Below are 23,367 nucleotides of genomic sequence, written 5' to 3' on the forward strand. Positions count from 1 at the left end.
GTGGCACGCACCTGTAGTCCCAGCTACTCAGGAGGCTGAGGCAGGAGAACCTCTTGAACCAAGGAGGCTGAGGGTGCAGTGAGCCAAGATTGAGCCACTGCACTCCAGCCTGGGCAACAGAGGGAAGGGAGACTCCGTCTCAAAAAAAAAAAAGAAAAAAAAAAAGTTGAGAAGGCAAATACCTTGTCTGACCTACTGTTATTCAAGAGTTCAACAGACTCTCAGAACTACATGTAAAGACTGGGAGAAGGAAACTAACTCTGGGCACTTACCATGCAGCAGGTGCTCTTCACAGCTGTGATCTCAGTCAACACTAAAAGGGTAATTATTTTTTATTTTATTTATTTTTTAAGCAATAGGGTTTCACCCTGTTCAGGGTGGAGTACAGTGGTTTATTCACATATGTGATCATCGTGCACTATAGACTCCAACTCCTGGGCTCAAGCAATCCTCCAGCCTCAGCCTCCTGAGTAGCTGGAACTACAGACATGCACCACCACACCCGGCTTTAGGGTAACTATTATTGCTCTCGTTTTACAGAGGAGAAAACATATTCAGAAATGTGGAGTGATAAGTCCAATAGTTGTGAGTGATGAAGTTCCACCAAAACCTGCCAGGATGTGAGGCCATGCTCTTCCACTCTTTCACTCTGCTCTTCTCCCTGCCTGCTTCTGTAGCCTCTCAATGCAAAATTTACCGTACTCAGTGAACCTCTACAGATAGGAAATCTACCTTCCACAGTAATACTCAATACTCAGTAACTGTGAAGTAATCAGACTGAACCATGCCTCTGTTGTTCAGCGAAGGAAGAAAAGCTAGTAGGAAAGTTGGGAAATAGAGATAACGTTTCTCATTCCTACGGGCTCCAACATGTACACACCAGAAAGGACTTCCATGAGAGATCAGCCATGCTGGCTGGGCGTGGTGGCTCATGCTTATAATCTCAGCACTTTTTCTCTCTCTCTCTCTCTTTTTTTTCCCCCCAAACAGGGTCTTGCTCTCTCACCCAGGCTGGAGTGCAGTAGCACAATCACCGTTCTCTACAGCCTCAACCTCCCAGGCCCAAGTGATGCTCTCGCCTCAGCCTCCTATGTAGCTGGGACCACAGGCAAGCGCTACCGTGCCTGGCTAATTTTTAAATTTTCCTAGGAATGAGGTCTCCCTGTATTGCAAAGGCTGGTCTCAAACTCCTGGCCTCAAGCGATCCTCCCACCTCAGCCTCCCCAAGTGCTGAGATTACAGGTATGAGCCATCACGCCCAGCCAGGAACTCACCACTACAAAAACTGTTTTAAAAATACTTTAGCCAGGCATGATGGTGTGCACCTATAGATCCAGTTACTCGGGAGGCTGAGACAAAAGGATTGCCTGAGCCCGGGCGGGCAAAGATGCAGTGAGCCATGATCACACCACCGCACTCTGGTGACAGAGTTAGACCCTGTCTCAATCAATAGATCAACCACGTAAAACAGAGCAATGTGGGGAACACAGAACAAAGGAAGCAATAAATGAAATTCCAACAAATCGCCTTGAGGATAGACTAAAAAGACTATACCATTATGAAAAAGTATGTTCCTGGGGGAGGGGGGAGGGATGGCATTGGGAGTTATACCTGATGTAAATGACGAGTTGATGGGTGCAGCGCACCAACACGGCACAAGTATACATATGTAACAAACCTGCACATTGTGCACATGTACCCTAGAACTTAAAGTATAATAAAAAAAAAGAAAAAGTATGTTCCTGAAGTGCAAAAGTAATGAAGGACAGCTAGCATAAACACTAGCATTCAGGGCATTCCTTGAAATGTTAAGGAATTACTTCTGAATAAAAGAACTTTACTAGACAAGTAGTCAACACATGAAAAATGATACCCCAAAAGATATTGTAATAGAACTTGAGGAAAGTTTAGATCCATTAGTGAGTGCAAATTCAGAACTTATTAAATTGAATAATAATAATAGACAACACATTGTTTCAGGCACTGTTCTGGCACTTTTACATAAATAACTGATTTAGGGCCAGGCGCAGTGGCTCACGCCTGTAATCCCAAGCACTTTGGGAGGCTGAGGCGGGTGGATTACCTGAGGTGAGGAGTTTGAGACCAGCCTGTCCAATACGGTGAAACCCATCTCTACTTAAAAAATATATATATACAAAAATTAGCCAGGCATGGTGGTGCATACCTGTAGTCCTAGCTACTTGGGAGGCTGAAGCAGGAGAATCACTTGAACCAGGGAGGGAGAGGTTGCAGTGAGCCAAGATCGTGCCACTGCACTCCAGCCTGGGCAACAGAGTGAGACTCGGTCTCAAAAATAAATAAATAAATAAATAACTCATTTGGCCCTCAGAGCAACTCTATGAGATAGGTCCTAGTATTTTCCCTGTTTCACACATGGAGAAATTAAGTCCAGAAAAATTAAGTAGACCTGTCCAAGATCACATTGCTGGTAAGTTAGTGGAGTTAGGATTCCAAGCCAGAGGGTCTGGCTTTAGAGCCTGTACTTGTAACCACTATTCTACACTGCCTCTCAAGGGAAGAGAAGGTTATTCACCTTTAATCACTAGAAACCAGAGACTGATAGGACAAGGCTAACGAACAAACTTTCTGTGAGAGACAGAATACTGGCTCAGCCCCACGGTTCTAACCCTACACAACAAACCAGGTGTGGGGGAATTAGCTAAACAGTCCTTTCAATCCTATACTGCTTTAATCGGAGAAATGGGAAACTGGATTGATCAAGACTTGAAAATGAAACAAACAGTTGCTGAAGAGCGTTGCTTCATTCAAAAAGTGTGCATTTGCTACTTGTTAGATAGCGATAGAATCTGGTAAGAAAAGTTCAAGCTTTGGCTGGGCACGGTGGCTCACACCTGTAATCCCAGCACTTTGGGAGGCCAAGGCGGGTGGATCACGAAGTCAGGAGATCGAGACCATCCTGGCTAACACGGTGAAACCCCATCTCTACTAAAAATATAAAAAATTAGCCAGGCATGCTGGCGGGCACCTGTAGTCCCAGCTACTCGGGAGGCTGAGGCAGGAGAATGGCATGAACCCAGGAGACAGAGGTTGCAGTGAGCCAAGATCGCGCCACTGCACTCTAGCCTGGGCGACAGACCGAGACTGCGTCTCAAAAAAAAAAAAAAAAAGTTCAAGTTTTTCTGCCAGGCTGCTGGCATGTTCTGTTGCAATCCTACCTCTACCAGCTTTGGAAAGCAGGGCAAAGAAGAAGCAGAGCTGAAAATCAAGTAAGTGATGGCCATGCCCCCTTAAAGGACCTTAGATCCTTTTCTATTAAATACATATACAGAGAAGGCAAACTTGCAAAACCAAAAGAATCCTTGGGCATGACAATGGCTCCAAGTGGCAAGATTTTTAGTACTGCTTACAGCACGGGCAAATTAAATGTCGTGTAAGAATCAGGAACAGAGCCAGGCATGGTGGCTCACGCATACAATCTCAGCACTTTGGGAGGCTGAGGCGGGCAGATCACTTGAAGTCAGGAGTTCAAGACCAGCCTGGCCAACATGGTGAAACCCATCTCCACTAAAAATACAAAAATTAGTCAGGTGTGGTGGCAGGCACCTGTAGTCCCAGCTACTTGGGAGGCTGAGGCAGGAGAATAGCTCGAACCCGGGAGGCAGAGGTTGCAGTGAGCCGAAATTGTGCCAATGCACTCCAGCATGGGTGACAGAGAGAAACTCTGTCTCAAAAAAGAAAAAAGAATCAGGAACTGAGGACACCGTTCAATCCCAGCCTGCGGGCATTCCTAACACAAAACAATTCAAGAGAAATCCAGACCCCAAGATGCCTCAGTATTTCACAAACTAAATGTGGTAAGGCAAGAAAGGAGAGGCCCTCCTCGCAAGACACTTGCCAAACTCCAGAACACCTGACAGTGAGAAGGCCACAATCAGTCCTTGTTATTTCCCATGTTTTACAATCAAGACATCTTCTTCCTGAATCATTCACACTGCTAATAGAAGCTGGTATGGGGGAACACACCAACTCCTTTAAGTGCAATTCCTGTAACAGATACGCAGAATAAGACAGTAAGAAACACTAAGCGGTGGTCTTCTACCTCTAAAGGAAGTGAAATACTAGTAAGTTGCTGAAAACTCTTAGACGTGTTTCAAGGAGGTGGGAGAGGAGGAATGAGGCCCCAAGTTGAAACTATATTCCTCTTCCTCATTCTAATCCTAACTAAACTCAAAAATATATGGAAGACTAGTGGAGTCACACAGGTACAATACAGGCTCAACAGGGCACACGATTTGGGGCATGTCACAAACCCTTAGTATTCATTTCTGTGAAATGGAGGTTAACAGCCTGCACTTCATAAACGTTGTAGTGAACACTAAACGAGATAATAGATGTAATTTGTCCTCAACATGACAGCACATACGCAGTTAAATGTAAGATCTCTCTTAGCCTTTTTCTCCTCACCCCATCCCACCCCACCCCACCTTTGGACTATAAACCCCTTCGGAGGCCTTATCATCCACTGCCTCCCTACCGCAAAGGCACAGGCGTCAACACTGGTCCCTATTGTCCCCTTATTGGAGTGGGATTTGTCTGAATCTGCAGGTGAAAAGCTAGAGCGGAGCTCTCGGCCAACAAAACCAAACCCAGGGAAGCGAGGATGGGTCCTCAGCCAAAAGCTTGGTGGCGTCTGTTATTCACAGTGCGTCCCTTTCCTATCAACGCACTGCGAGGGCTCGACTATATTATTTCTGACTCTCCAACTTGACAAGAAAAGCGCAAAGGTGACTACAGATGAAGAGGCTGGCAGCCACTCCAGGAGGCTGAGGCCGTGAGGGAGTGGGAACCCTGATGGAATCAGGCCCCTCCCCGGAGGGGACAGCCAGGAACGATCTATCCTCTCCTTCTCAAGCCCTCGCAGCTCAAGGCTGAGGACTTCCCAAAGGTCCCGCCACCCTCCCCGCCAAGCTCAAGTGGGACCAGAGGTGCTGGCAGGCAGGAAGTTGGGACCCGGGGGCAAGGCCAAGCACCAGAGCCCGGGCTCCGGAATGTGGTCAAAGAGGGGTCACCGGGGGAGGGGCCGGGCAGGGAGGACCTGGGGAGGGGCGGGGCTCGGGAGGGGGCAAGAGGTCGGGGTCCCCAGCCTCGGAGACTCGGGGTCCCTACCCGGCTCCCAGCCGTATGCTCAGCGCCCCCTCCAGCCGGGGTCTCCGCTGCACAGCGGAGCAGTCCCACTCCCCTTACCTGGCTCGGCTGCTCTGCCTGCTCCGAAGACGCCATCTTTCTGAGGCCTGACTAATCAACCGCCGCAGGGCGAGGTTTCTCCCAGGCGCCCTCGCTCTCGCCCTCCCGCCCAGACTAAGGTAGCCGGAACAGAGCCTGTCGATGTGGGGGACTGGGGCAGAGGGTGGAGCCCGGGTGTCCGGGTCACCTTGCATAGTTTCCGTTAATCTCTGCTTTCCAGGAAGATCCCAAGTCTATAGCTTCTTTGCGTTGTTGCGTTGTTATATGTGTATTATTCTGGGGTTTTGGTGTTTTTTTTTTTTTGAGACGGAGTTTCGCTCTTCGCCTATGATGGAGTGCACGATCTCGGCTCACCGCAACCTCCGCCTCCCGGGTTCAAGCGATTCTCCTGCCTCAGCCTCCCGAGTAGCTGGGATTACAGGCATGCACCACTACGCCCGGCTAACTTTGTATTTTTAGTAGAGATGGAGTTTCTCCATGTTGGTCAGGCTGCTCTCGAACTCCCGAACTCAGGTAATCCTCCTGCCTTGGCCTCCCAAAGTGTTGGGATTACAGGCGTGAGCCGCCGCGCCCGGCCCATATTATTCTTATTGAGTTAAATCTCTGCCCATCCCCACAGTGCCGTGAGCATATTTAGGTACTTGCTAATGGATGAATGCGAAGAAACTTGGAAATTAATTTTTAGACATCAGTTCAGTTCCATTCATTGAGTGCCTACTATATGCTAGGAACTTTGGTAGGCCTTGAAATAAAAAGATTCAAGACTCAGTCCCTGGCCGGGCGCGGTGGCTCAAGCCTGTAATCCCAGCACTTTGGGAGGCCGAGACGGGCGGATCACGAGGTCAGGAGATCGAGACCATCCTGGCTAACACGGTGAAACCCTGTCTCTACTAAAAAATACAAAAAAACTAGCCGGGTGAGGTGGCGGGCGCCTGTAGTCCCAGCTACTCAGGAGGCTGAGGCAGGAGAATGGCGTGAACCCGGGAGGCGGAGCTTGCAGTGAGCTGAGATCCGGCCACAGCACTCCAGCCTGGGTGACAGAGCGAGACTCCGTCTCAAAAAAAAAAAAAAAAAAAAAAAAAAAAGACTCAGTCCCTACTCCCACGCCCAGGCCAAACACACACACAATTACAGTATTGTGGGGATAGGACTCAGATAAGAGTGCAGGTCTATTGCAAGAACACACAAAAGGCATTTTGAAGAGAAGAGGCTTCTACAAAACGTCATTATTTTACTCTGGTTGAATTGTTAGATTTTTTTTTAATTGTTGGATTTTAAATTAAATATTGGACAGGAGCAGTGGCTCACACCTGTAATCTCAACACTTTAGGAGGCCAAGGCAGGAGCATCCCTTGGGCCCAGGAGGTTGAGGCTGCAGTGAGCTATGATTATGCTACTGCACTCCAGCCTTGGCGACAGAGCGAGACTTTGTCTAAAAATAAGATAAGAAAATTAAAAATGAAATTATATGAAAAAGGATACCTACATTAGAGTTAACCGCCAGCTCCTATTATAGTTGTGTTTTGATCAATATAGACTGCTTAAAAGGCATGACTTAATAATTCCTCCTACTAAACGCTGTTTTAAATGCCTAAACTTTTCTTGAGATAAATATCTAATTTCCTCTCCCACTTTTTTTTTTGTTTGTTTGTTTGTTTTTGTTTTTGTTTGAGACGAAGTCTTGCTCCTGACGCCCAGGCTGGAGTGTAGTGGTGCGATCTCGGCTCACTGCAACCTCCGCCTCCCGGGTTCAAGCGATTCACCTGCCTCAGCCTTCCGAGTAGCTGGGACTACAGACGTGCGCCATCACGGCCGGCTAATTTTTGTATTTTTAGTAGAGACGGGGTTTCACCATGTTGGCCAAGCTGGTCTCAAACTGCTGACTTCAGACCATCTGTCCGCCTCGGCCTCCCAAAGTGCTGAGATTACAGGGGTGAGCCGCCGCCCCCGGGGCCCTCACCCACGTTTTCGTAAACAAAATATGAGGTGGGAGGATGGCTTGAGCCCAGGAGATCAAAACTGCAGTGAGCCATCATCGCGCCACTGCACTCCAGCCTGGGAGACAGAGCAAAACGCTGTCTCAAAAAAAGAAAAAAAAACAAGGAAGGAAACTGTCCCCCGAATGAATAAATATGAGCAGATAATTACTTCTAGTTTACATAAAATGCCCTCTTTTAAGAGAGGAACTTTTTGATCATTTTTATTACTATTCGTTTATCTTAGATGTTAATTTTTCAGGAAGAAAAAAACAAACTTTTCCGTAGTAGCAATATTAAAACAAAGATGAGTATGTTGTCAAGAGGCATCTGAACAATCTCCAGCAGTGCCGAGGTTCGCATTTCCCCTTTCCTCTCCGATGCATTTGAGACTTTAATGCTTACTATGTTTATTTAAGCATTTTATTCTGAGACCCCAAACTAATTTGCACAGTTGAAGCAGGAAATAGAATGGGTGGAAACATGCAGGTGTCTGTTATTAGCATCATGCATCTCATATGCGAATAGAAATGCTCTAAAAATTCAATACCGTATACAGGCATGTGCATCGTCATGCAAAATAAGTCTCTATTGGCCTTATTTTTGAATGCGCGAATGCAGCTCCTAAATACGAGGTAAAAACAACTCCTAGGCTGAATCGCGCGATAGAACGAAAGCAGCTTTAAACCCAGAGACTACAGTTTCCGGCATGCCTCGACGCCACATGTGATTAGCGGCAACTAGAACTACATCTTCCGGCGTGCCCTGGTCTCACGTGTGATTTCCTGCGGAGCAAACTACATCTCCCGGCAGGCTGCGGAAGGGGGTCGAGTAGGAGGGCCGCCGCTCCCGCCTCCCCGGCTTCTGGAAGCCGGGCAGGTCCCACTTTGGAGAGGATGGAAGTGACCGGGGACGCCGGGGTACCAGAATCTGGCGAGATCCGGACTCTAAAGCCGTGTCTGCTGCGCCGCAACCACAGCCGCGAACAGCACGGCGTGGCCGCCTCCTGCCTCGAAGACCTGAGGAGCAAGGGTTGGCTCGGGACCCCGGGCGAGGGGGTGGGGGAGCCGGGGCCGGGAGAGGACGTCCGGCGGGGGCGAGGCGGGGTCAGGAGAGGCGACTTGGGGATTCCTGTAGCTCGGGTGGAGCCTTGGAACAGAAATGGTCCAGGTAGGCTTAGCGATTTACAGATTTCAGGCGCTTGAGCGTAATTAATCTCGTGTGAGACTCCACAGTGGTGGGAAGAGAGCCAGGAAGCAAAGTGCACATTAAGCCAAACTCGGCTTAGGTCTCTTGCCTGAAATCACTTAGTTGTTGGACCAAGAGGAGCCCATTGGGTTCCTGCCACTCCGGCACACTCGGGTGGTACAAGAACCCCCAGCTGAGCCCACGGCGGGGTGGGGAGGGGTTTCCACCTTCCGCTCTGGCAGGAACCTATGCGGGAAAGAGGGAGCTGCTACTGACCATTTCTGGAGGTCCAGACAAGGAACGTGAGTTATAAGTGACGGAGCCGACGGAAGTTCCGAGCCCGGCCCCATACCTTTACCAGCTGCTTGGCCTTGCAGTTAACCGTCTCTCAACCCTCAGTTTTCTCATCAGCAAACTGGGTATAATATTTACAGCCCTGGCCGGGCGCGGTGGCTCAAGCCTGTAATCCCAGCACTTTGGGAGGCCGAGACGGGTGGATCACGAGGTCAGGAGATCGAGACTATCCTGGCTAACACGGTGAAACCCCGTCTCTACTAAAAAATACAAAAAAAAAACTAGCCGGGCGAGGTGGCGGGCGCCTGTAGTCCCAGCTACTTGGGAGGCTGAGGCAAGAGAATGGCGTGAACCCGGGAGGCGGAGCTTGCAGTGAGCTGAGATCCGGCCACAGCACTCCAGCCTGGGCGACAGAGCGAGACTCCGTCTCAAAAAAAAAAAAAAAAAAAAAAAAATATTTACAGCCCTGCTTCAAAGGATTGTTGCTTCTCTCAAATAAGCTGATATATTTAAGTGACTCGCAAGTCTTATTAGCCGGTAGCAACAAATTGCTTACCTAAAGAAGTTTGACAGGTTAAATGTGTGAGCCAGCCCCAGGCATGTAGTCACAGTGTGTGTCAGAGGGGACAGTTGCTTACTCTCAGTCACCAACAGAGATCATATGGAAATTTTCAGAGGCCCATGAACAGCGAATGCATTATAAATGCTTTGGTGACATGGATTTTGCATATAAGCATTTATGTATGTTTTTCCTGACATTAGATTACTTCTAATTCCCCTTCAGTGCCTTGGCTGGATGTGCGTGGCACAGAGGCTCGTGTTCTCTGCAGCCCAGCCCATACATGCCTTGCTGTTCTATTGGGTGGCAGACAACACCGCTGAAGGATATTTGTAGTCTCTTGGCTATTTCTGCCCACTCCAGTCTCGTTAGTATTTGAAGCATTGCTATCACTAAATGGGATAGCACAGACCTGTCCTGGAGAAAACCTCTCGGCCAATGATAATATGAAAAGCTACTGATAGAAGCTTCCACTTCTTTTATACTTTCCCATAGGTTAAAAAAGAAGCTGCTAAGGAAGATATTGTGAAGAACAAAAAGCATTTTCTTTTTTTTTTTTTTGAGACGGAGTCTCTGTCGCCCAGGCTGGAGGGCAGTGGCGCAATCTCAGCTCACTGCAAGCCCCGCCTCCCGCCTTCACGCCGTTCTCCTGCCTCAGCCTCCCGAGTAGCTGGGACTACAGGCGCCCGCCACTGCGCCTGGCTAATTTTTTCTATTTTTTTTAGTAGAGACGGAGTTTCACCATGGTCTCGATCTCCTGACCTTGTGATCCGCCCGCCTCGGCCTCCCAAAGTGCTGGGATTACAGGCGTGAGCCACCGCGCCCGGCCCTTTTTTTTTTTTTTTTTTTTTTTTTTTGAGACGGAATCTCGCTCTGTCGCCCAGGCTGGAGGGCAGTGGCGGGATCTCAGCTCACTGCAAGCTCCGCCTCCCGGGTTCACGCCATTCTCCTGCTCAGCCTCTGGAGTAACTGGGACTACAGGCGCCTACCACCACGCCCGGCTAATTTTTTGTACTTTCTTAGTAGAGACGGGGTTTCACCGTGTTAGCCAGGATGGTCTTGATTTCCTGACCTCGTGATCTGCCCACCTCGGCCTCCCAAAGTGCTGGGATTACAGGCGTGAGCCACTGCGCCTGGTGTTTTTGGTGTATTTTTTGACATTCGTCACGTAGAATTTAAGAGGACAACTGAGGGCCGGGCGTGATGGCTCACGCCTGGAATCCATCCCAGCACTTCAGGAGGCTGAGGCGGGCGGATCACGAAGTCAGGAAATTGAGACCATCCTGGCTAACATGAAGAAACCACGTCTCTACTAAAAACACAAAAAAATTTGCCGGTCGTGGTGATGAGCGCCTGAAATCCCAGCTACTCAAGAGGCTGAGGCAGGAGAAAGATGTGAACCCAGGAGGCGGAGCTTGCAGTGAGCCAAGATACACCACTGCACTCCAGCCTGGGCAACAGAGTGAGACTCCATCTCAATAATAAAAAAAAAAAAAAGAGGACAACTGAATAAATGAATGAGAGACTGCTTGTTCGCAGGGAATCAGACCAGACTTTGGTTGTTCATTCCAGTAAAAACTCAAATGCGTACCACACATGAGTGCAGAGTAGCTGGAGCTACTTTCAGGAGCCAGACTTTGTGGGTTTAAGTCCCAGCTTTGCCACTTCCGGCGTGATCCTGGACCAGTTACTTAACCTCTCTGAGCCTTGGGTTCATCATCTATAAAACAGAACTAATAATAGTACCTACTTTACAGGATTATTATGAGATTAAATACTGTATATGAAAAGCACTTAGGCCAGACATGGTGGCTCACGCCTGTAATCCCAGCACTTTGGGAGGCCGAGGCAGCTAGATCATTAGGTCAGGAGTTCCAGACCAGGCTGGCCAAGATGGTGAAACCCTGTCTCTACTAAAAATACAAAAATTAGCCGGGCACGGTGGCCAGCGCCTGTAATCCCAGCTACTCGGGAGACTAAGGCAGAGAATTGCTTGAACCCGGGAGGCGGAGGTTGCAGCGAGCCAAGATTGTACCACTGCACTCCAGCCTGGGCGACAGAGTGAGACTACGTCTCAAAAAAAAAAAAAAAAAAAGAAAAGCACTTAGGGCTGGGCTCATGGCTCACGCCTCTAATCCCAGCACTTTGGGAGGCCAAGGCAGGCGGATCACAAGGTCAGGAGTTTGAGACCAGCCTGGTCAACATGGTGAAACCACGTCTCTACTAAAAATACAAAAATTAGCTGGACACGGTGGTGCACACCTATAATCCCAGCTACTCGGGAGGCTGAGACAGGAGTATCACTTGAACCTGGGAGGCAGAGGTTGCAGTGAGCCGAGATCATACCACTGCACTCCAGCCTGGTTAACAGAGTGAGACCCTGCTACCAAAAAAAAAAAAGAAAGAAAGAAAAGAAAAGAACACTTAGAACAGAATCAGGCACGTGATGAGTGTTCTATTAGTGCTAGAAGTGATGATTGTTATTCTAGTTGTTACCTACCAGGAGTTCTGCTCAGCTCTGGAGCCATACCTACTTGAGGTGCAGGGACAGATATACTTTACTTATGGTTATTTGTCATTTGCCAAATATTTTATTCTTTTCAGCCTGTGACATTCTGGCCATTGATAAGTCCCTGACACCAGTCACCCTGGTCCTGGCAGAGGATGGCACCATAGTGGATGATGACGATTACTTTCTGTGTCTACCTTCCAATACTAAGTTTGTGGCGTTGGCCAATAATGAGAAATGGGCCTACAACAATTCAGGTGAGAAACTCTAGCCATATCGAAAACGGCCTATGCAGTACAGCATCCGTCATGATTACTTTCACTGCACAGACAGTTGCCATTTGTCTGGCTTTTTAAGCATTTGTTCAACAAACATTTACTGAGCATTTTCTATGTGCCAGCCATGGTGCTGAGTCCTGGAGATAAAGATGAATGAGGCCAGGCATGGTGGGCAGGTCACCTGAGGTCAGAAGTTTGAGACCAGCCTGGCCAACATGGCGAAAGCCCATCTCTGCTGAAAATACAAAAACTAGCTGAGCATGGTGGCAGGCACCTGTAATCCCAGCTACTTGGGAGGCTGAGGCGGGAGAATTGCTTGAACCTGGGAGGTGGAGGTTGCAGTGAGCTGAGGTGGTGCCGCTGCACTCCATCCTGGGCGACAGAGCGAGACTGTGTCTCAAAAAAAAAAAAAAAATAGATGAATGAGACATGGGCCCAGTTCTCAACTAAGTCATGGACAGACAGCAACTAAAATGCAGCCTGGCAGGGAGCTCAGTGCTGCAGGCTGCAGTCCGGCTGTTTAGGTCTGGATCCTGGCTCTACCATTTACTAGCCACGTGACCTTGTGCAAATTACATAACCTCTCAGTACCTTGTTGACATCATAATTATAGCACCTGTCCCCTAAGATTGTTGTAAAGAAAATATAGTACATATCAAACCAGGGTTTCTCAATGATACTGTTGACATTTGGGGCTGGAGTTGTGGAGAGGATGCTTTTTGTATTGTAGGATGTTTAGCAGCATCCTAGATATTAGGAACTTCCCCCTACAACTATGATAACCAAGAATAAATAACTCCAGATATTGTCAGATGTCTCCTGGGGGGCAAAATCGCTCCCACTTGAGAACCACTGATATGAAACGTTTAGATCTTACCTGGCGCATAGTTAAGGACTCAATAAATGTTACCTGTCACTGTCATCATCATCACAGGAGATATAAAGGGGACTAACATTGGTGACCAAGGATCAAGAAGTGTCTTGAGAGGGGATTACTTTTAGGGAGGGACTTTAAAAAAAAGTGTCTTGAAGTGTGCCACAAAATTGAGGAAAGTATCCTACAGCAGTGGCCCTACCAGCCACCTTTGTACTCATGCCTAAGGGACAGCAATTGATGGCTACAGCTCCCCCAGTTAAAGAAGGGACCAGGCTGGGTGCGGTGGCTCAGGCCTGTAATCCTAGCACTTTGGGAGGCCAAGATGGGCAGATCACGAGGTCAAGAGATCGAGACCATCCTGGCTAACACAGTGAAACCCCATCTCTACTAAAACATATAAAAAATTAGCCGGGCATGGTGGCAGGCACCTGTAGTCCCAGCTACTCGGGAGGCTGAGGCAGGAGAATGGTGTGAACCCGGGAGGTGGAGCTTGCAGTGAGCCAAGATCACACCACTGCACTCCAGTCTGGGCGACAGAGTGAGACTCCGTCTCAAAAAAAAAAAAGGGGCAGGTGCTGTGGCTCACGCCTATAATCCCAGCACTTTGGGAGGCCGAGGCGGCCGGATCACCTTAGGTCAGGAGTTCAAGACCAGCCTGACCAACATGGAGAAACCCCATCTCTACTAAAAATACAAAATTAGCCAGGCGTGGTGGCACATGCCTGTAATCTCAGCTACTCGGGAGGCTGAAGCAGGAGAATCGCTTGAACCCAATAGGCGGAGGTTGTGGTGAGCCGAGATCGCGCCATTGCACTCCAGCCTGGGCAACAGGAGTGAAACTCTGTCCCCCCAAAAAAGAAGGGACCAAGCACCAGAGAAATGCTGGCAAAAATGACTGTTTTTGTTTACAAAAACAGGATACACCTGGACGCACAGAAACCAAAAGGAGAAGTGTGATGGGATTCTGTGTATGTGTGACCATACATTGGGTTTAAATGGCTTCTTTCTATGGAAGAATACAGAGCCATTGCACACAGAAATAAAGATGAAAGAGAGTCAGGCACGGTGGCTCACACCTGTAATCCCAGCACTTTGGGAGACCGAAGCAGGAGAATCACTTGAAATCAGGAGTTTGAGACCAGCATGGCCAACATGGAGAAACTCCGTCTCTACTAAAAATACCAGAATTAGCTGGGCATGGTGGTGGGCACCTGTAATCCCAGCTACTTGGAAGGCTGAGGCAGGAGAATCGCTTGAACCTGGGAGGTGGAGGTTGCAGTGAGCCAAGATCGTGCCACTGCACTCCAGCCTGGGCAACAGAGTGAGACTGTCTCAAAAAAAAAAAAAAAAAAGATGAAAGAAGAGGGAAAATCAAGGTCCTAGATGGAGATTGGCCCTCCTGTGAATCCTTGAGATAAGATGCTTCTTTCCCATTGAAATTAATCTAGATCCTCAAGAGGTCTGTGTGTGCTTGGAGAGGAGGTGAAAACAGCACTTCAGGTTGTTCTGTGACTGGCATTTTCTCCCATATGTCAGATGGAGGTACAGCTTGGATTTCCCAAGAGTCCTTTGATGTAGATGAAACAGACAGGGGAGCAGGGTTGAAGTGGAAGAATGTGGCCAGGCAGCTGAAAGAAGATCTGTCCAGCATCATCCTCCTCTCAGAGGAAGACCTCCAGGTAAGCCTCCTCCACAATCTGCCGCGATGCTTATCTGGCCTCTGCCCCCCGCCCAGCACCTTCTTAGCTTCCATACTTGCCATAACAATTTCTTTGTTTTAATCTTAATTTTTAAATAATTCTTTTTTTTTTTTTTTTTTTTTTTTTGAGACGGAGTCTCGCTCTGTCGCCCAGGCTGGAGTGCAGTGGCGCGATCTCGGCTCACTGCAAGCTCCGCCTCCCGGGTTCACGCCATTCTCCTGCCTCAGCCTCCCGAGTAGCTGGGACTACAGGCGCCCACAACCGCGCCCGGCTAATTTTTTGTATTTTTAGTAGAGACGGGGTTTCACCGTGGTCTCGATCTCCTGACCTTGTGATCCGCCCACCTCGGCCTCCCAAAGTGCTGGGATTACAGGCGTGAGCCACCGCGCCCGGCCTTAAATAATTCTTAAATGACAACTAAGATTTTTCATCTTTTCATTCTCACCTAGAGTGATTTTTCAACCCTCATCATGAAGCAGAATTACCTGCGCATTTTTTTTCTTTTTTTTTTTGAGACACGGTCTTACTCTGTCGTCCAGGCTGGAGTGCAGTGGTGCGATCTCAGCTCACTGCAACCTCCACCTCCCGGGTTCAAGTGATTCTCCTGCCTCATCATCCCGGGTAGCTGGAATTACAGGTGCACACCAACATGCCCAGCTAATTTTGGTATTTTTAGTAGAGATGGGGTTTCATCATGTTGGCCAGGCTAGTCTTCAACTCCTCATCTCAAGTGATCCACCTGCCTCAGCCTCCCAAACTGCTGGGATTACTGGCGTGAGCCACCATGCCTGGCCAAATTTTTTTTTTTTAATGCAAATGCCTGGGATCCACCCTAAACCTAGTTAGGTGGACCCTGGGGTCAGGGATGCCCGCTAGAGAATGTAGCATTGTAGTAGCTGGCTTCACATCCCAGCGCTATCACCACGACTTTGAGCCGGCAGCTTAGCTTCTCTCCTTGTGTTTTCTCCCTAGTAAGACTGGGATAGGCCAGGCGCGGTGGCTCACACCTGTAATCCCAGCACTTTGGGAGGCTGAGGTGGGCGGATCACGAGGTCAGGAGATCAAGACCATGGTGGCCAACACGGTGAAACCCCGTCTCTACTAAAAATACAAAAAATTAGCCGGGCGTGGTGGCGGGCGCCTGTAGTCCCAGCTACTCGGGAGGCTGAGGCAGGAGAATGGTGTGAACCCGAGAGGCGGAGCTTGCAGTGAGCTGAGATTGCGCCACTGCACTCCAGCCCGGGTGACAGAGCGAGACTCCGTCTCAAAAAAAAAAAAAGATTGGGATAAAAAAACTATGTTTTCATTCAAAGAAAATTTCTCTTTGAGACAGGGTCTTGCTCTGTCACCCAGTGCAGTGGCATGATCATAGCTCACTGCATCCTCGACCTCGTGGCCTCAAGCCATCCTCCCACCTCAGCCTCTCAGGTAGCTGAGACTGTAGGCTTCAACCACCAAACTGGGCTGTTTTTTGTTTTAATTTTTGTAGGCCAGGTGCAGTGGCTCATACCTGTAATCCTAGCACTTTGGGAGGCCAAGGTGAGCAGATTGCCTGAGTTCAGGAGTTGGATGTGGTAAAACCCTCTCTCTACAAAAATTAGCTGGGTGTGGTGGCGTGTGCCTATAGTTCCAGCTACTCAGGAAACTGAGGTGGGAGGATCACTTGAGCCCAGGTGGTCAAGGCTTCAGTGAGCCATGACTATACCACACCAACCTCGGCAACAGCAAGACTCTCAAAAAAAAAAATAATAAGGTCCGGCACGGTGGCTCACACCTATAATCCCAGAACTTTAGGAGGCTGAGGTGGGCAGATCACGACACCAAAAGATCAAGATCATCCTGGCAAACATGGTGCCAAAAGATCAAGACCATCCTGGCAAACATGGTGAAACCCTGTCTTTACTAAAAATAGAGCCAGACGCAGTGGCTCACACCTGTAATCCCAGCACTTTGGGAGGCCGAGGTGGGTGGATCATAAGGTCAGGAGTTCAAGAGCAACCTGGCCAAGATGGTGAAACCCAGTCTCTACTAAAAATATAAAAATTAGCCAGGCGTGGTGGCATGCACCTGTAATCCCAGCTACTCAGGAGGCTGAGGCAGGAGAATCACTTGACCTGGGAGGCGGAGGTAGCAGTGAGCAGAGATCACACCACTGCATTTTAGCCTGGGAGGCAGAGCAAGACTCCGTCTCAAAAAACAAAAAAATACAAAACTTAGCTGGGCGTGATGGCGTGTGCCTGTAGTCCCAGCGACGCGGGAGGCTGAGGCAAGAGAATAGTTTGAACCCAGAGGCGGAGGTTGCAGTGAGCTGAGATCACATCATTGCACTCCGGCCTGGTGACAGAGCAAGACTCCATCTCAAAAAAATTAATTAATTTTTTATAGAGATGAGGTCTTCACATGTTGCCTAGGCTGGTCTTGAACTCCTGGGCTCAGGCAATCCTCCCACCGTGGCCTCCCAAAGTGCTGGGATTATTGACATGAGCCTCTGCGCTTGGCCCCGAAAATGTTGATTGAGCCCCATCCTGTGCCTGTCATGGTTCCTTCACTGGGCGTGCAGCGGCGAACAAGCCAGACATAGTTTCTGCTCTAATGGTGCTTGTATTCTGATGAAGGGAGGCAGAAAACAACAGGAAAGCATATCAGACGGTGGGATGCGGAGAGTGATGGGGGCTACTCTAGATTGGAACATGGAGGAAGTCCTCTTTGAGGAAATGATTTCTTGGTGGTGTTTTGGTTTGGTTTGGTTTGGTTTGAGACAGGGTCTAGCTCTGTTATCCAGGCCGGAGTGCAGTAGTGTGATCTCGGCTCACTGCAACCTCTGCCTGCTGGGCTCAAGCAATCCTCCCACCTCAGCCTCCCAAGTAGCTGGGACCACAGGCGTACTCTACCATGCCCGGCTAATTTTTATATTTTTCGTAAAGGCAGGGTTTCAACGTGTTGCCCAGGCTGGTCTTAAACTCCTGGGCTCAAGCAATCCTCCTGCCTCAGCCTCCCAGAGTGCTGGGATTATAGGTGTAAGCCACTACACCCGACCCTTCTTCCCAATTTTAACACTAGAAGAAAACTGGAAAAATCACATGCTTTTCTCTTGACTCTCAGCCAACCATCATAGTAAGTAACTTTGGGAAATGGATTCAGTGAGTTCTGAAATGGATGTATTTGAGAGGTAGAACACCATGTTTAGAAAGTCCTTGTAGGCCGGGCACGGTGGCTCACACCTGTAATCCTAGCACTTTAGGAGGCCAAGGTGGGTAGATCACCTGAGGTCAGGAGTTTGAGACCAGCCTGGCCAACATGGCAAAACCCCGACTTCACTAAAAATACAAAAATTAGCTGGGCTAGGTGACACACACCTGTAATCCCAGCTACTAGGAAGGCTGAGGCAGGAAAATTGCTTGAACCTGGGAGGCGGAGGTTGCAGTGAGCCAAGATCGCGCCATCTCCCTCCAGCCTGGGCAACAGAGCAGACTCATCTCAAAAACAAGAAAGTCCTTGTAGATTTCTCAGCGTCTGTTTGTTTTTTAGATGCTTGTTGACGCTCCCTGCGCAGACCTGGCTCAGGAACTACTCCAGAGTTGTGCCACTGTCCAGCAGCTGCAGCACACACTCCAACAAGTGCTTGACCAAAGAGAGGAAGTGCGTCAGTCCAAGCAGCTCCTGCAGCTGTACCTCGAGGCTTTGGAGAAAGAGGGCAGCCTCTTGTCAAAGCAGGAAGGTAGGACTCTCTGCAGGCAGAGTTACTCTGAGAATTCAGGGCTGATGGAGGCGTCCCTCGGGAGGACACTATTTGTGATGCAGCCAGAGCCACTGAAGCCACAGCTGCTAGGATGCGGGAAGGGCACGTTTCTCTCTTGCCCAGCCAATTATTGTGGCGAGTTGGTCATGTGGCTGTATGGTCACACCACATCTGATCTCTGTCTCGTGTCTCCTTTGCAGAGTCCAAAGCTGCCTTGGGTGAGGAGGCAGATGCAGTAGACACGGGTATCAGCAGAGAGGCCTCCTCGGACGTCACGCTGGCGAGCCACATCCTTACTGCACTGAGGGAGAAGCCGGCTCCAGAGCTGAGCTTATCTAGTCAGGATTTGGAGGTGGGCGGAAACCAGGGTCACTGAGCTACAGAGAAGGACATGCCCTGGGATGTAGTATTACCGTGCAGAGACGTGTGGACCCTTTTGTTCACCTCTGCAGACTGTGAATCCTAGCTGCCAATTTGCCTATTCTATGCCCCAGCATTTGCAAAAATCTCATTAGTCTAAATCAAAGTAGCTTTAAAGAAAAATGCATACACTTTTCAGATCATCCGATAGACTCTGGTCCCAGGTTGGTAATGAAATGACTGTTCCTGACAGGGAGGAATAGCGGGGCCCAATCTTCTGAGATGGCTTCTGGTTCTTTCCATGGTTAAAGAAGATCTATAGTCCATCCTGAGGTCTGTCAATGTCACAGGAAAAGGCAAACTTGAGGGATCGTCGCCTGCTGGCTAAGAACAGGGAACTAAAAGCTTGAGGAAGGGGACCCGCCAGGGTGGGTGCTACTTCTGATTCTTTGTCCTTGTCCCTGTCACAAGTACCTCCCTATTGTAGATAGAAGGGAAGGAAACTGTTGACTTGAGCTCGGTTAAATTTCCTGAAGGTGGAGGACCTTAGAGTTGCTCCAAGTAAACTTTCCAAGGACTGCTTCCTGTTGGTGTTGTAAGTAAAGGCCCATGCTTGGCCAGGCACAGTGGCTCACGCCTGTTAATGCCAGCACTTTAGGAGGCCGAGGCAGGTGGATCACCTGAGGTCAGGAGTTCGAGACCAGCCTGACCAACATGGTGAAACCCCATCTTTACTAAAAATACAAATATTAGCCTGGCGTGGTGGCGGGAGCTGGGGCAAGAGAATCACTTGAACCCAGGAGGCAGAGATTGCAGTAAGCCAGGATTGCACCACTGTACTCCAGCCTGGGCGACAAGAGTGAAAACTCATCTTAAAAAAGCCCATGACGGCCAGGCGCCGTGGCTCACGCCTGTAATCCCAACACTTTGGGAGGCCGAGACGGGTAGATCATGAGGTCAGGAGATCGAAACCATCCTGGCGAACATAGTGAGACCCCCATCTCTACTAAAAAAAAATACAAAAAAATTAGCCGGGCATGGTGGCCAGTGCCTGTAGTCCCAGCTACTTGGGAGGCTGAGGCAGGAGAATGGCATGAACCAGGAAGGCGGAGCTTGCAGTGAGCGGAAATCGCACCACTCTACTCCAGCCTGGGCAACAGAGCGAGACTCTGTCAAAAAAAAAAAAAAAAGCTCATGGCAATTGATGGTAAAGGAAACCCGGCATTTCAGTGTGAAGAGGTAACATAAACAGGTACTGCCTCATCGCACTCCCCAAAAGAGAGTCAGGAGAGCAGCAGGAGAGGCGCACAGAAGGCCCAGTTCTCAGGAGTTCTTATTCTTGCTACAGTTGGTTACCAGGGAAGACCCCAAAGCACTGGCTGTTGCTTTGAACTGGGACATAAGGAAGACGGAGACTGTTCAAGAGGCCTGTGAGCGGGAGCTCGCCCTGCGCCTGCAGCAGATGCAGAGCTTGCATTCCCTCCGGAGCATCTCGGCAAGGAAGGCCTCACCACCTGGAGAACGGCAAAATCCTAAGCGAGCCAAACAAGAGCCCACATAGCAGCAGCGGGAAGTGTGCCAAGGAAGCTCTGTGGCATTGTTATTGGTAGACTCCCTCAGCCTCATCATTTGACTACCTATGTACTACTCTACCCCCACCTTAGAGCACCTTCCAGAAAAGCTATTCCAGGTCTCAACATATGCCCTTCCACCAATTTTTTTTTTTTTTAGCCCCACCAGCTTCAGGACTTCTGCCAATTTTCAAAGATGTAGCTGCATCAACAATATCCCACCTCCTCTAATTACATATTATGTTCTCTGTTCAAAAGTAATTGGCAGTGATTGGCCAGGCGCGGTGGCTCACACCTATAATCCCAACACTTTGGGAGGCCGAGGCGGGTGGATCACGAGGTCAGGAGATAGAGACCATCCTGGCTAACACGGTGAAACCCCATCTCTACTAAACATACAAAAAAATTAGCCTGGCATGGTGGCGGGCGCCTGTAGTCCCAGCTACTCGAGAGGCTGAGGCAGGAGGATGGTGTGAACCCGGGAGGCGGAGCTTGCAGTGAGCTGAGATTGCGCCACTGCACTCCAGCCTGGGTGACAGAGCGAGGCTCCATCTCACAAAAAAAAAAAAAGTAATTGGCGGTGACTATGGGCGCACACCTAACATTTAGCCCTGCCCCATATGGAACAGTTAAAAAAAAAAAAAGAAAGTCCGGGCCTAGCACTGTGGCTCACGCTTGTAAGCCCAGAACTTTGGGAGGCCGAAGTGGGTGGATCACGAGGTCAGGAGATCGAGACCATTCTGGCTAACACAGTGAAACCCGTCTCTACTAAAAGTACAAGAAATTAGCCAGGCTTGGTGGCAGGAGCCTGTAGTCCCAGCTACTCGGGAGGCTGAGGCAAGAGAGTCCCTTGAACCAGGAGGTGGAGCTTGCAGTGAGCCGAGATTACGCCACTGCACTCCAGCCTGGCGACAGAGTGACACTCCATCTCAAAAAAAAAAAAAAAAGGCCAGGCACCACAGTGGCTCACACCTTTAATCCCAGCACTTTGGAGGCTGATGTGGGCGAACCATCTGAGGTCAGGAGTTCGAGACCAACCTGGCCAATATGGTGAAACCCCAGCTACTTGGGAGGCAGAGGTTGCAGTGAGCTGAGAGCGTGTCACTGCACTCCAGCCTGGGCAACAGAGCAAGGCTCCGTATCTCAAAAAAAAAAGTTTTGTTTTGTTTTTTTGAGACAGAGTCTCACTCTGTCACCTAGTCTGGAGTGCAGTGGTGCACTCTCAGCTCACTGCAACCTCCACCTCCCAGGTTCAAGCAATTCTCCTATTTCAGCCTCCCAAGTAGCTGGGATTACAGGCATGCACCACCATGCCCGGCTAATTTTTGTATTTTTAGTAAGGACAGCGTTTTGTTACATTGGCCAGGCTGGTCTCAAACTCCTGACCTCAGGTGATCCACCCGCCTCAGCCTCCTAAAGTGCTGAGATTACAGGCGTAAGCCACCGCCCCTGGCCCAGAAAAAAAACTTTTTTAATAAAGTAATTGTCAGCTTAGGCAACATAGCAAGACTCTCTCTCTACAAAAAAAAATTTTAAGTTAGCCAGGCATAGTCCTAGCTACTCAGGCTGAGGTAAGAGGATCGCTTGAGCCCAGGAGTTGAAGGCTGCAGTGAGCTCTGATCATGCCACCACACTCCAGCCTGGATGATAGAGTAAGACCCTACTTTTCTTTTTTTTAAAAAGGTAATTGTCAAGGGCAATGAAAAGAAATGGTCGTATTTGCAAATCATTATCCTTATTCTGAAGATAGCACTGCAGAATTTTAAGCACAGATAGTGGTGAAGATGGGACATTACAGAGTGCTGATTATGGCCACAAACTTGTTTCTCCAGTTAATGAATTGTTTTATTTGTTGGTTTAAAGATCCACATTAAGCTTGTAGACCATAGGGACATATGGAGAGTCCATTTCTAATATCTAATTCAGTATTGTTAAATTATATCTTACCACTATGAAACTCTTCAGTTTTCTAATTGCTTTATCAGCAGGGGGTATAAAAGGTCATTAAAGCAATTTCCGTGTGCTATGACTCCAAGTCTCTGGGTGTGAAGCAGAGCAAGCCTGGTTAGTCCTCCTGTCTCCATACAGACTGGCTCTGCAGGTTTGGTAATCTATAGTACACTCCTTGCAGGGAAAAGGTAATGACTTATCATGGACTTACTTGACCGTTTTTTATGCATGCTTAGAGGAAAACAGAATGCTATTAAGAGATTCATTGGCTAATTATTAAGTAAAGAAATACCACAATAGGCCGGGCGCAGTGACTAACACCTGTAATCCCAGCATTTTGAGAGGCCGAGGCGGGTGGATCACCTGAGGTCAGGAGTTCAAGACAAGCCTAGCCAACATGGTGAAACCCCATCCCTACTAAAATTATAAAAAATTAGCCAGGTGTCGTGGTACACGCCTGTAGTCCTAGTTACTTGGGAGGCTGAGGCACGAGAATTGCTTGAACCCAGGAAGTGGAGGTGGAGGTGAGCTGAAATTGTGCCACTGTACTCCAGCCTGGGTGACAGAGTGAGACAGTCACGAAAAAAAAAAAGAAATATCAAAATATGTCACAATAGGCCGGGTGCAGTGGCTCACACCTGTAATCTCAGCACTTTGGGAGGCCGAGGCAGACGGATCACCTGAGGTCAGGAGTTTGAGACCGGCCTGGCCAACGTGACAAAACCCCGTCTACTAAAAATACAAAAATTAGCCGCCGTGATGGTGGGCACCTGTAATCCCAGCTACCCAGGAGGCTGAGGCATGATAATCACTTGAACCCAGGAGGTGGAGAGTGCAGTGAGCTGAGATCCTGCCACTGTGCTCCAGTCTGGGCAACAGAGTGAGACTGTCTCGAAAAAAAATTATCACAGTAAGTCCTAGGGTAAAGATGGGGATACAGAAAACAATTAAGTAGAAAACAACTGTTTCATTTTCCTGTGATTCAAGGAGGGCTTAGATGTACTCAGCATCCTTTTACTAATGCCCTCCATTGGCTCTCACTAGCCCCAACATTTCCTTTTTTATAGCTTATTTTGCAATGCCTCCTTAATTATCCTTTAATAGAAGCCATCGCTGGTAATCTACACTCATACTTACAGA

General features: G+C 48.8%; 2 protein-coding genes across 2 annotated transcripts in view; one reads left to right on the forward strand and one right to left on the reverse strand.

Moving 5' to 3' along the window:
- LOC105473136 (peroxisomal biogenesis factor 14) overlaps positions 1–5,337 on the reverse strand; it is a 158,815-nt gene extending 153,478 nt beyond the window's left edge. The window contains exon 1 of the mRNA XM_011726770.2: positions 5,227–5,337. Within this exon, the coding sequence (XP_011725072.1) occupies positions 5,227–5,262 (36 nt within the window). The 5' untranslated portion in view covers positions 5,263–5,337. The remainder of the gene's footprint in view (positions 1–5,226) is intronic.
- A 2,686-nt stretch (positions 5,338–8,023) lies between these two features.
- LOC105473137 (DNA fragmentation factor subunit alpha) lies at positions 8,024–22,234 on the forward strand. The gene is made up of 6 exons (XM_011726773.2): positions 8,024–8,234; positions 11,848–12,009; positions 14,444–14,586; positions 18,136–18,325; positions 18,547–18,698; positions 20,055–22,234. Exons 1-6 carry the CDS (start codon positions 8,099–8,101, stop codon positions 20,265–20,267), a joined length of 996 nt encoding a protein of 331 aa, XP_011725075.1. The 5' UTR covers positions 8,024–8,098; the 3' UTR covers positions 20,268–22,234.
- The last annotated feature ends 1,133 nt before the right edge of the window (positions 22,235–23,367 follow it).

The sequence above is a fragment of the Macaca nemestrina genome, chromosome 1 (genome assembly GCF_043159975.1).
Source record: "Macaca nemestrina isolate mMacNem1 chromosome 1, mMacNem.hap1, whole genome shotgun sequence".
Taxonomy (NCBI): Eukaryota; Metazoa; Chordata; class Mammalia; order Primates; family Cercopithecidae; genus Macaca; species Macaca nemestrina.